General features: G+C 35.0%; 1 protein-coding gene across 5 annotated transcripts; it reads left to right on the top strand.

Moving 5' to 3' along the window:
• The first annotated feature begins 4,049 nt into the window (after positions 1 to 4,049).
• Positions 4,050 to 12,560, top strand: LOC18038631 (FAD synthase). 5 transcript variants are annotated; one of them, XM_024181555.1, is made up of 19 exons: positions 4,050 to 4,309; positions 5,255 to 5,320; positions 5,566 to 5,666; positions 6,463 to 6,508; positions 6,597 to 6,751; positions 6,953 to 7,070; positions 7,158 to 7,240; positions 8,044 to 8,103; positions 8,289 to 8,540; positions 9,122 to 9,218; positions 9,464 to 9,514; positions 9,607 to 9,687; positions 9,946 to 10,017; positions 10,162 to 10,209; positions 10,772 to 10,834; positions 11,041 to 11,190; positions 11,807 to 11,864; positions 11,964 to 12,016; positions 12,107 to 12,560. In XM_024181555.1, exons 3-19 carry the CDS (start codon positions 5,566 to 5,568, stop codon positions 12,182 to 12,184), a joined length of 1,566 nt encoding a protein of 521 aa, XP_024037323.1. In that variant the 5' UTR covers positions 4,050 to 4,309; positions 5,255 to 5,320; the 3' UTR covers positions 12,185 to 12,560. The 5 variants fall into 5 exon arrangements, with proteins under 5 accessions (XP_024037323.1, XP_024037325.1, XP_024037326.1 ...); XM_024181557.1 differs by having other exon boundaries at positions 5,562 to 5,666; XM_024181558.1 differs by lacking the exon at positions 5,255 to 5,320.
• The last annotated feature ends 781 nt before the right edge of the window (positions 12,561 to 13,341 follow it).

The raw sequence follows: 13,341 nt of genomic DNA, 5'->3' as shown, positions 1-13,341 counted from the left end.
ATTGTTAAAGATTAATTAATAATATGTTTTTGAGGCCTCATAATTTTGACTGGTTATTGTTCTTGTTAAGGATATCGTGGTCTTCAAATTATTTTACAAAGCACATATTAATTTGGTGATTAATGTTGATTGCTCTGCTTATGGTTGCTTGAATTTTGTTCTTACATGAGGGACCTTCTCAGTTTGGTTTGATTGGGTTCTTCAAATTGCTTATGATTGCCAAGGACTGCAGCAATTGTTTCTCTGAATGGGAAGCTTTGTACCATTCGTAACATCATGAGTATTAGCATGGTTGCTGCACTACGGTGTGGTGGGGGATAAAATAGGGAGAATGAGAGAGAGAGAGAGACAAGAGAAACGTTGCTGCACTCTTTGTTCCGTGCGTGTGTGGTGTTGCTGCTTGCAAGTGTAAATGGCTTTTATACTTTGCACAAAATGAACCGTTTTGTGTAAAGCTTTGTGAGAACATCATTTTCCAGTAAGACATTTTTTCATCCCACTTACATCCATATATGATGGGCCTATGTCTTTATATTTTTTGGAAAAAAATATATTCTAATCTCGTTCCAAAAAAGATAGAATCTTGTAAGATCTCATCCCAATTGAAAAAATTTTAATTCTTAATCGGTAATGAGATGGGATGAGACGGAATTTACTAATTCCAATCTCATCCCGTATATACAAATAGAATAAAAAAATATTTCACTTTTATTTATTTTTTTATAAGACAAAAATATATTTTAATTTCATCCTAAATATAATGGGATTCCGCAGGATTCCATCCCGTTAAGAAAAAATATCATCCCTGCTGAGAATGATGGAAGAATATTGAGAATCAATTGATTTGCGTTCAATTTGACTCAAAACCAGAACCGACAAACCAATCGGTTCAGTCAATTTAATTAAAACATATTATTTAATTTAAAATATAAAAATGGAAATCAATCAATTTCTCATTTCCCAAATGCTAAGGGTGTAACACCCTAGGCGAATCCCACATCGGCAAAGCACGGGAGAGATGCTGGGTTTATAAGGGGTGATCCACACCTTAATTGGCAAGACGCGTTTTGAGGTGTATGGGCGCCCCAAGAACAAATCCGTGCGGGCCTTGTTAAGGCCCAAAGCGGACAATATCTTGCCAGGTCTGGGTTGGGTCATGACATTGTGGTATCAGAGCGGCTCCGCATGTCCTCTTGAGCGATGGTGGGGCAAACCTCAGCGAGGACGCTGAGTCCCCAAGGGGGGTGTATGTAACACCCTAGGCGAATCCCACATCGGCAAAGCACGGGAGAGATGCTGGGTTTATAAGGGGTGATTCACACCTTAATTGGCAAGACGCGTTTTGGGGTGTATGGGCGCCCCAAGAACAAATCCGTGCGGGACTTGTTAAGGCCCAAAGCGGACAATATCTTGCCAGGTCTGGGTTGGGTCATGACATTGACCCTAGGCGAATCCCACATCGGCAAAGCACGGGAGAGATGCTGGCTTTATAAGGGGTGATCCACACCTTAATTGGCAAGACGCGTTTTGGGGTGTATGGGCGCCCCAAGAACAAATCCGTGCGGGCCTTCTTAAGGCCCAAAGCGGACAATATCTTACCAGGTCTGGGTTGGGTCATGACAAAGGGCCCGTTTGGTATCGTTTTAGAGGCCCTGTTTTCATTTTCCTTTTCTAAATTTAAGTTAGTACGCGTTTGGTGGCTCGATTTCAAAAATCAAATGATAAAACAAATAATTTGAGATTCACTTTTATAACTGTGAAAGTGAGAACGTGTTTAACATGTTCTCGCCATATTCCAAAACTAAACTAAAAAATAGATTAAAAAACAAACTCCAGCGACTCTCACTTCATCCTTGTCTCTTCGGGCTTGTCTCTTCAACTCTCTCTCCTGATCTACTCACAGCGTTTACTCTCTCGGTGTGCTTTATCTCTTCGACTCTCTCTCGCGATCTACTCACAGTGGTTACTCTCTCTCGTTGTGTCCAAAACGGCTGCTGTACTGGCCGCCGCCGCTGCTTCATTGGGCCACTGTTATTGCTCCATCTCCGCCACCGTCACTGCTCCGTCTCGACTGCCTCGACTGCTACTGCTCTGTCAGCTCCGTCTCTACTATTGTGAGTTGCTGATTTTTTTATTTTATTTGAGTAAATGCTCGCAAAACACCGTCGCCGTACTTCGTCTTTGCTGCCTGCACGCTAAACCTGTTCAGCTTTGCCGTATAAATTTAGGCTGCAGCCTCCGGACTCCATTGACGAATCCTTCATTGGAGCTTCATCACACAATTGTAGCAGAGTATCAAGGTAAATTATTAATTTTTTTTAATTAGATTTTGAATTATTTTAGTCATGGTGATTTGGGTTTTGGATTATTTTATATCTCATTTGGGTTGGGTTTACCTAATTTACATGATAGCTTTAATCTCGGTGGACATATATCATCATTATATACGTTGGAATTTTTCAATTATTCTATCAGAAGAGAAAGCTATGCAAATATGTTATTGAATTTTGGTGGCATTCTTGGTTGATTTTGAAATGTTAGCTAGCCTTTTGGCTGTACACAGATTGTCTAAACTTCATGTTTTCTTTGCATTTATAATGTCCTGCTGTGAAATTGAAGGATGTAAAGGGTGCTGAAACTTTCCACTTTGTTATACTTAAATCAGTGTCCTTTGATTTAAAGACTTGGTCAAGTGTGTTGCTAAGTTTTGGAGACAAGAATATGTCAGTGGTTTCTTAAGTAAAATAGAGAAAGTAATTAAAGCTTTTTAATTATCAAGATTTATATAATTAAATCTTTATTTTCTAATATTTAGGCTTCGTGTTTGGTATTTCAGAAACAAGTATTGAAGCAAATTGAAGAGACTGAACTATTCAAACCGAAGATTTGTAAAAGCCGATACTTGTGAAATTTGCTTGGGAAACTGAAGTTAGATGAAACTTGCTGCAAGGAGCCAGACGTGACATTTGTAAAAGCTGATGATCCAAAGCCTATGACATTGGTTTCATGGAAAGTAAAAGCTGGTGGCATTGATCAAGGAATTGACATTTTGTTAGTTCCTTCGTCTCCAAGAAATCAACTTGAGAAATTTGCTGCATTGAAGGATGTAAATGGTGTTAAGAATTTACTGTCTGTTATTTAGCTAGCCTTTTGATTGGGGAGCATGCATTTATAACTTAACAATGATATTTTGCAATAGTATTTGGGAACGTGGATGTATATACTTAGGTTATTTCACACAATCCACATTTTATGTGATTATATTGCAACTATTATATCACTTTATTATTTTGTGACTATGTTTTAGCAAATAGAAATGTGTACACTTTTATGCTATTATCCGAAGATGACTTTCAATGAGTTTTGTACGTTTGAACTATTTCTTTATGTCGTGATATTTTTTAAGAGGTTATTTGGATAAATTATTAGCTTGGATTTTTATTTTAGAAGGGAAAATTGCTACAAAAAATAAATGTTATGTTGCCAAAAATTTTAAACTTTGCTTAATTTACGTGTATTCAATGAAGAATAATGATATTTTTTTTCACATTTTTAGTAAATAAATTGATGTAAAAATTCTTAAATTCTTTTATATTTTCTTGTTTTAAGTACTAATAAATATTGTTTTCTAAATATATAATTTAAATTAATCATCAAAACTATTTAATACAGTGTTATGTAGTGAAATACCAAACATAATATAACTAAAAACATAATATAATTAAAAATTAATATTGGGAATTCGAAGGCATTTTTAAACGATGTTAAAAATTTAATTAAATTATTTTTTTGTATTTGTGTGTATTAGCTAAATAATTATTTTATGACTATAAATATAATGTAAATGATTAGTAAAAACTATTTTTGAAAAAAATATTACCAAACGCATATTATCTATTTTTATCATTTTTAATTGTGTCTACCAAACGCATATTACTGTTTTTAATTTTAAAATATAGGATATAGAAAATGATACCAAACACATATTTAAATTCAAAATACAGCAATTGCAAAACATCATTTTCATTTTCGTTTTTATTCTCAGAAAATACAAATTCAAAAACAATACCAAACAGGCCCTAAATTTCTAACCCTAGAATCTAGATCGACAGCAGCAGCACCCTATTTGTCTCTCTCAGCCTTTCAGTCTCAAGGTCACGCCGTAACGGTTCACTCTCACCGTCAGCCTCTCACGGTCGCGGACTCATCGTTCACGATTCAAGCATCCACAATTGCAGCCGCCGCTCGTCTACCTCATCTTCGCCAGCCGTTGCAGCCTCTCCCCGTCGTTGCTGTTGCGCCGGTGAAGGTGAGAACTGAGTTGAGTTCAATTTTTGTGTTTTGTATTTTGTATTTTTTAATAGCAAAATACACGCTTCTTGATTGGATTTAGCCAAATTTTCTGCACTCATTGATTTAACAAAAACAGAATTTGATGATACGTCGTCACTATTATTGTGAGAAGACGGAGGACTACCGTTGGTTGGAACTTCAAGTGACTTTGAATTATTAATTTGATATCTGCTTGTCCCGAATTTGTGGTATTGGTCTCTTCATTTTCGGTTAGCAAAAGTGGAGTTTGCATGACACAAGTTTTTTTTGGGCTCATTTGAGGTTCTCTACTAGTAATGCAATTTTCATTAGAGATGCAACAAGACCGTCAGGAATGTTTATTTGATCATTTAATGCACCAACTCTGGCTTGTCTTTCTTTAACACTTATAGGTACTGTTTCAAAATGAGACCTACTCATAAGCAACATTGTTACCTTTTTTAACAAAAGAAAAGCACGCTTCATCAAAAATTACATGTCTCGTAATGAATATACTGAACAGAATCAGATCAGCTGATGTATTTGCTTAATTTAATTGAGAAGATTGCTTGTGTGTTATGGTGGAGTTTGTCAATTGTCAATGCAATATTGCAAACTTGTGGTTTTTTTTTTTTTGTTTTGATGGATTTGTAATTTGTGATAGATTTTAAAATTATGTGCAAGTTTTTTGTGTAGTTAGTAGTTCATACATGTCAAAACTGTAAAATCCAGTAAAAGCAGGTGAAAATTGTAAAATTGCTGTAACCGAACCAAAATGAACCAAAATAAACAACTTGTGGCATCAAGACACATCATTTGCTATTTACATTTGACGAAGCACAGCAAATTGTCTCTCATTCTCTGCCATTTTTGTTTTGCTTTCTCATATTGAAACTAATATTTGCAGAAAGTTATAGAGATTTTTTTTTTTTTTTTTGAGCAGTGTGTTCATTCAATTCATTGCTTTTTATTCTGAACCGGAAGTCAACGATAGTTAGTCCATTCAAAGGTAAAATTTTACTGTTAAAAAAAGGGTAAAATTTTACTGTTGAAAAAAATTTTCTTGCCTAAAAATAGAAAATCAAATCAATTTAAGAGAACCCATTTGCTGGAATTTGCCAAATATCTGATCCATAGGAATATTTGTGCATATTTTTAAACAGAATTTGCATATTTGATTGAATTTATAATACCCCATTTGCCTCTATCTTCTGTTGAATCTTGACTTGTGAGATTTTTTGTGTGTCAAGTTAGATGGAGATTGATAAAGCAATTAGAGAAAGTGATGACAGGAGGCTTAAGACGAAGTACAATAATGCCATAAATGTTATACAAAGAACTCTTGCTTTATACTCGTGAGTATTTTCTTGCTTGTTTCTTTCTTTTATTGTGAATTTTGCAGTTTTATGTTTTCATTGTGAAATGGGTTCTGAGTATTTTGGTCAAAGTAGATTTGATAACACATTCAGTTACTTGTAAGTTTGCGTAAAGAGTATCAAATTCTGAATATTGTGTTTTACTTGTTTTCATTTTATGAAAATTAATTGTAGCTTGCACACATCTGTGTTTCTTTGTAAATTGATCATGTCTTTGCTGGGGTTACCTTTGATGATTCTCATCTGGATTCAAGTTTTTGTCAGTTTGTGTAGCTTTTTGGTATTTGCTATCTTGATCTTCTCTGTGCATTGATTGGATAATAGAGAACCTGTTATAATGGTGTCATTTCGTTTTTGCACCTGCGTATCACTTGGAAATTGATTGAACAATACGTTATTTGGTCATCTTTGTACAAACTTGGGTTGTTCATTTTGAAGTTTGGATTTCGTTGATCTACACAGTAGGTATCACTCACAGGTTAAGGGAAACAAACTTGTGTTTTTCCTAGTTGCTTTAGGAGGTTGCTGTTGGTTTTAGAATAGACTTGGGTGGAAGCCTTCATGGTCCTTGCATTGATCACAATGAAATATTTAAGTCTGAGCTTGCTTCACAATGACTATCTTTTCCTTCTGCAAGCATAAATTGATCAATTATATCGGTCTCGCATTACACCTCAAGGAAATGAATGTGAATCTTAAGCGCTCTAAACTGTTATTTATCCACTGGTAACAAGGATGCTGATGCTTGAAAGTACTGAATTTGATATCTCAACAGCATTGAAGAGGTTGCCTTTAGTTTCAATGGAGGAAAAGATTCAACTGTAAGTATATATATGTGCCCTTTTTTTTTGGGTCAGAATTGTAAGTTTCTTTTTTCTCACTGATTTTGTCCTTGGCTTTGATGTTTAGGTTTTGCTGCACCTACTTAGGGCTGGCTATTTTTTGCATAAAGGGGAACAGAGTTGTTCTAATGGGAGTCTGACTTTTCCAATTCGGACAATATATTTTGAGAGCAATTCAGCTTTCCCTGAAATCAACTCATTCACCTATGATACAGCCTCTAAGTAAGCGAAGCACTGAAGTATTCTTCCTCTTTTCCCCCTAGCTTTATTTCATTTTCCATTCTCCCCCCAACAAAAATAAAATAAAATAAAATAATGATTAAAAAAAAAAAAAGATTTAGGCAATATTATAAGGTTTTTTGACTTTGAAGCCTATGATTTGGAAAAGAATATTTTTGCTAATCAGTAGACTTGTTTGTGCAGATATGTTTTGCAATTGGATATCATTCGCTCAGATTTCAAATCTGGTTTGGAAGCTTTATTAAATGCTAAACCAATCAGAGCTATTTTCCTTGGTGTGCGAATTGGTGATCCTACAGCGGTATTTGTCATGCTTTATTCCAAGAATAACACAATGATGACTTTGCGTTAACGTTTCACGTTAAATAGATCATCTTTTAACTTGCAGGTTGGTCAAGAACAGTTCTCCCCAAGTTCACCGGGATGGCCTCCTTTCATGAGAGTGAATCCCATATTGGATTGGTCGTACAGGTTGTTGATAAACAATAAGCTCTTTGGTTTCACTGGCTTCTGAATCAAGTTGATAACAGCTATCGGATGGTTGATTATTTCATTCTTTAATCCTTCAAAATTGATATTCCTTGCATTTGAGCTTCACGAACAGCCTTTGAGGAAACCCGAGAAATACGTCACTACCTTGTGTTTGCTTTTGTTTTCTAAATGAATGCTTTTGTTTGATGGGATATAGTCATGATAAACTGAAAATACACTTGTCATGATCTCGTGTAATAAGTTACTAAGTGGTTGATTCTTATAAACAGGTTTTTTTTTTACAGAATAAATGCATAAAAGATATTTTTTGAAAACCAAAAATTATTTTCAAAATTTGTTACTTGAATGTTCAGACATAGTTTTTCAGCATTTTCAGAAATATGAAAAATCCTCCTCCAATCTTCAGCTACTGCTACGAACCATTTTTTTTGTTTTTGAAAACATTATTTTCGATACACTTTTTAATTTGAATATAGTTGCAGGAAAAATATAAAAGAAAAAAGAAAAAGTACTGTGAAAGCATTACCAAATGCACCACCTGCCACAAAAAAGCTTCATTGTACTATGTATTGCAAGTTTGTAACTGTATTGAGGAAACATTTCATTACATAGGCAATTTTTTGATGATTTACAAACGCTATTTTGGAAAAGGCAGGATTGAAATCTCACTGGTTGGTTAGGCTATATGGCCATCACTTTTAATTCTGTCCATAGATGCCTATTTCATCTGTTTTACATAGGGTGAATTTCAGGGATTTGACTTTTTGATGTTTCTTTGTCAGAGATGTGTGGGCCTTCATCTTAACTTGCAAGGTCCAGTACTGCAGTCTTTATGATCAGGGGTAATGTTTTTCTGTCTTCAATTATTAAAATTTATTGTTAAGTTTTATAGGATTAGGTCATTTCCTTGAGGCTTACATGTTCCCTGATGCAGATTATACTAGTTTGTATAATTCATAAATTTTAACTAAGGTTATACTTCTACTCTTTCTGAAAAATTTTATTTGATTACTATCATCATTTGCAGCTATACTTCAATTGGAAGCATACATGACACTGTTCCAAATGCATTATTGTGCGTCAGTGATTCCTCCAATAACCAAGAGAAATTTAAACCTGCATACATGCTTTCTGATGGAAGATTGGAGAGAGCAGGGAGAGTTAAAAAAGTTTCTCCTTCAATTTGTGGGACAGCCGTTGCTAATGTCATGGACAATGTAGATTCACATAAAAGCAGCTTACTGAAAGCCTCAGCCATTGCTGTTGGCGATGAGATTCTGTAAGTCCCTTGTTGGAATTACATGGTTTGTTAAGAGCATCTCTTGGCTGGCTTGGACTTTTTGTGGTTATTTTGTCAATGGTCATGAATTTCACTCGTATAGCCATAATTCAAAATTTTAATTGTCTTCATGCTCTGAATGGACTTCCAACATAATCAGCTGCTTTTAACCTTGAAGTCTTTCTCTTGATTTCAGTTGTCTTTTCTCTAGGAAAAAAAAGGTAAAGAAATATAATCTGTTGGTACATAGATGTGCTCATTCATTATTGTGTGTGTTTTGAACCGCTTTTATAATTTTTCCTCTTATATAAGGGATGAATAAATAGCATTTTTATGAAAACATTCCATATATAATATTTCAATACCTTCCTAAACTGTTATTTGCGATGTGTGCTTTATATGAAAGCTCGAATTCATGTTTTGTTATATTCACAGATATACATTCCTTTTCTTTATATCTGTGGTGTCATATCTCTGGCATGCATGCCTGCGTGCTGTACCTATCTGTCGTTTCCCTATTTTCACCTATTGGTTGCTAGTAGCTGAAGTCTGTAGTATCTTTTATCTGTTCCATAGCTCAGGTTTGGCACCATTGAGGATCAACTGGGACCTTCATTGTGTAAAAAGTTGCATTCTATCGGTTGGTCTGTATCACAAATTGCTGTTCTTCAGAATGATGTGAGTTACTATCTGTGAAAATTATCTTGGTAAATGATATAGTAGTTCATAGTCAAATTTTTTGATGGTATTTCATACAGAAACATCAAGGCAAGACCCTAAATTATTAACTTTAGTAATGATCTGCACATAGATATTAAAACCAACATTGTTGGTGTTATGCATGTTGAGTTACATCTGAAGCTCCACATTTGCAATTTTTAACCTCTTATAATTTTATCTTTTATGACTTTGTTTTGGAGCAGATAGATTCTGTGGCTGAAGAGGTTGAACGACAAAAAGCATCCCATGATATGGTAAATTTTGGCATTTCTATTAGTGACCATTTGATGATTTTCTTATTGTTTTGATATCTTAAGTTGGTACATATTATGCCTGATACTTCTAGGTATTTGTGTATGGAGGGGTAGGCCCGCTGCACTCAGATGTTACATTAGCTGGTGTTGCAAAGGCTTTTGGGGTTCGCCTGGTGAGTTATGCTTGTTTGCAGTGCATTTTTTTATTATGATTATTATGCTCATTTTGATGTTTTGTCAAATGTTTCTAGTTTTCTGGGTTTGTTGCACAAATCTTACTGTATTCCTTGATATTCTGGTGTTCTTGATGAAGAAATTTCAAACTACCCAAACCTTCTTAACTGATTTTCTGGTTTGGAGTGAGGAGCTAAAAGACGTTTGCTATGTGCTGACTAACTGTATTTTGCTTGGTTAATCATCTTTAATTGAAGGCTCCGGATGAAGAATTTGAAGAATATCTGAGGCAACTTATTGGTGATCGCTGCACTGGTGACCGAAATGAGGTAATCTGAATCTGATGTCAAGAATTGATAATTCCAAACTGGTATATTTTCTAGTTTAGTGCATCTCTTTGTCTCTTTTTTCATACTCAAAAATCCCTTGATCATTCTATGTTCATTGAGTTCTGTAATGGAAACTACCAGCAGCCCTACAACCTTGGTAGTCAGGAGACTTTTGGGATACAAATATCCCAGGTAGGTGGCTTTAAGGGGTTTTGAACCATTCCTCTTGTATGATTTGGAAACTTGGCATGCTCCCTCTCTTCACCCACCCCTGCCTTCCTTTCTTTTCTTTTGGTTCATCTTTTATTATTATTATTATTATTACTACTACTACTACTACTACTACTACTCTCACACAATGATGGTTCAAACTGTCAAACTCCTCGACTTCAACATCTGAGTCTTGCCCACACCTTATATCTGTAGTTTGTTGAATGAAATGATTAGGTTCGCGTGTAAACTGATGCCTTCCTTTGTGCTTAATACATTTGATGATGATGTTAATTCCTTGGTTTTGTTTTGGGATAGTTTTTTGTTTGGACATACTATATGGTCATTAGTAGGGAGTACATTCTTTCCACTGCTTTTAGTTGCTTTTCGTTTTCATCTATCTTTTGTTTTCTTCAGCATATACCTATGAATGCAAGTCCATCAACGTTGATTTTTTTTTTTTTTTGGGGCGGGGGGGTGGGGGAAATGGAGGTATTTGAGTTTGTGTCTTCAATTTGATCTCATTCTTGGATTTCCTTTTCAGATGGCTTTGTTGCCGGAAGGTACCACCGAACTGTTGCATCACGACAAGCTGCTCTTACCTTTGGTATGTGTTTTGGAGGCATACATATGATGAACATGTTTCTGAATTTTCAATTAACGCTTCCACACCACAATGAAGCATTAACTAACCAATAATGACAAGATATTCATTCTTTCTTCTTGACTATCACTCGTGCATAAACATAGGCAGATACATTTAATATCAACTGCTAGTTTGAATTTCTAATAATTTAATGATCGTTCTTGTAGATCAAGTGTCAAAATGTAATCATTCTCACAGCAACAAATGTTACTGAGCTGGATAAAGAGTGGAACTGTTTGATTGAACTTCTAAGATCTGGTGGCTTGTCATTGATGGAACCATACACATCAAAGAGCTTGACCACAAATCTATCAGATGTATGTGTTAAAAGATCCCTTGCATGTTGCTGTCATTATTAGACTTTTGGTGTGCTTTTGTACAATTCCTGCTATTTCACCTACATTTTCTAAGATAAGTAATGCTGAAAACCTTATTGTCTAGAAAGACTGGATATTACTGATGCCTGCTTGCTGCCTGTATGATTTCTACCTTTTGTACTGTAATATATTTGGAGCAGTTCCGTTTCCTTGCTCTTTACAGCAATTGACAGTTTGCTATGTTATGTAGCTAAGAATTTTAGGATTAATTTATTTATTTGTCATTAGCTTTGGATTGTTGTTGCTGTGCAATATTTGCAGGATGAACCTGTAGACGTTATGACTTTAGAATCTTGTTTTAAGTATTAACATATTGGTTCGGTTAGGTATTGTCTCTTATATGCAGCGAGACAAATTGCTATTGAGATTATCTGCTTTGATTGAACTTTGTAATATTTTCAAGAGAAGAATATGTTCGGGAAGTCCCAAGGATTCATCTGTTAGAATTCTGCTGCTTTTCATTAGGATTGATTTGTTGAAGTAATGCTTGCACCATCTCTTTGATTGCCTTTGATATTGACACTCCTTTTGCTTGTAATATTCTCTGTGAATTCAGTTAGAAGCTGCCCAACCTCTATCAAAACTTTGTCTTGAATTCCCGGACCTTCATATAGGTACGACTTTTTCTAACTTGTTCAGGTTGTCTGGAAATAGGATATACTTCTGCCTTCTTCCTTTTTCTAATTGATTGTGGTTTCCTGCACAATGTTAAGGGTGTTATCGTAAATCAAGACAAGGGCCACTCATAATTAGTTTTGAAGGCAAGGTAAAAGATAGTGCCACTTGGATATCTAGCTTTCGTTAACATCATTAATTTTTATGGCAAACAATAAAATTATCAATAAACCTGTTGCAGGACCAGGCAAGAATTGAAGCAGCAATAGAGTCATTGTTCAAGAAGTTCCATCGGGGAGCATTCTCTGAAGTGGTTTAAATTGTGAACGATATCTTGAAGCAGTTCTTGTGAAGCTTCAGATACCTAGGGTGCTTATTTGGACTGCTGCATGGCCCCGCACAAAAAATTTCCTGCCTATGGTGTGCGGAGCACGAGTCTGAATTTGGATGGAAAGAGAAAGACTTAAGAGATATCAGGAGAGGAGAAAGAAAAGATCTGAAGACAGGATTGCAATGAAGATAAACGATAACTGTCATATCCCTTGCTATTAATAAGAAAAAATGGTGATACAGCAGCTTTCATTAACTAACAGATTAAGAGATAAGGACTCTGATATGTATTGACTGTTGATTCTTGGGCAGTCAACAAATCCCTCAGCTTATGCAAAACATTAAATTTCTGTTTACTAACACAAGACTAGATTTACGGGAGCATTTGCTTCTCTTTAGCTTTGACTTTTGAGTTGCTTGAAATAAATCACGAGGACGATTTTTGTTCAAGCAGTCTGGCTACCTACGCAAGGATACTCTTAAAAGCGCATATTATCTAAATCCTTGTGTGCGGATTCCTGGGCACTTATGATCTCGGCGCTTGAGTTTTAATTTAAGCTCGGATTGGTGTGGCACCTAATAGAGATAGCCAACGGAATACGGCCCATCAAGGTAAGGCCCATGTGCTAGCATGGCATGGCTACCATGTGATTGGGCAATGATATCTCGTACCTAATTTTTTACTTAGGCCTGGTAAGGCATTAGTACGGCATTAGTTGACGCGTGCTGTACTAGGTTGTGCCTAAGAACCAAAAAAAAGTCTGGTTAGCATTTTTATTATTTAAATTTTTTTAAGATGGCATGTCAAGCTGTTGGGCCACATGACTTTAGTTAAATTTGATATAAATTAAAAATTCATCAATATTCAATAATAAGAAATTATTAATAATAAGATGTAATACTAACTACTAGGTTAATGACTACTAAGTTAAAACCTATTGTATTAGAATCTTTTTTAATAATAATAATAAGAATAATAAATTTTTCTTAAGGGTTAACACTTAATTGCTAACTTAAATTTACATCGAGTCATAGATCATCATTCATAATAACATTAATATTTTTAAGTTTCAAATTAAAATATAATTAACTATTGATTTATAATAAAATATATTTGTTAACAATTTTATTTTTTGTGTAAAATGG

The sequence above is a fragment of the Citrus clementina genome, unplaced genomic scaffold, assembly GCF_000493195.1.
Source record: "Citrus clementina cultivar Clemenules unplaced genomic scaffold, Citrus_clementina_v1.0 scaffold_6, whole genome shotgun sequence".
Lineage (NCBI taxonomy): Eukaryota > Viridiplantae > Streptophyta > Magnoliopsida > Sapindales > Rutaceae > Citrus > Citrus x clementina.
This window is presented reverse-complemented; position numbering and strand designations above follow the sequence as displayed.

What these genes read in the sequence shown, in the direction of transcription:
- LOC18038631 (XM_024181558.1), top strand. Translation starts at nt 5,566, where the DNA reads ATGGAGATTGATAAAGCAATTAGAGAAAGTGATGACAGGAGGCTTAAG. An exon ending in TTGGGATACAAATATCCCAG is followed by an intron (nt 10,210 to 10,771) that starts GTAGGTGGCTTT and finishes TTTCCTTTTCAG; the next exon opens with ATGGCTTTGTTGCCGGAAGG. An exon ending in ACAAGCTGCTCTTACCTTTG is followed by an intron (nt 10,835 to 11,040) that starts GTATGTGTTTTG and finishes TCGTTCTTGTAG; the next exon opens with ATCAAGTGTCAAAATGTAAT.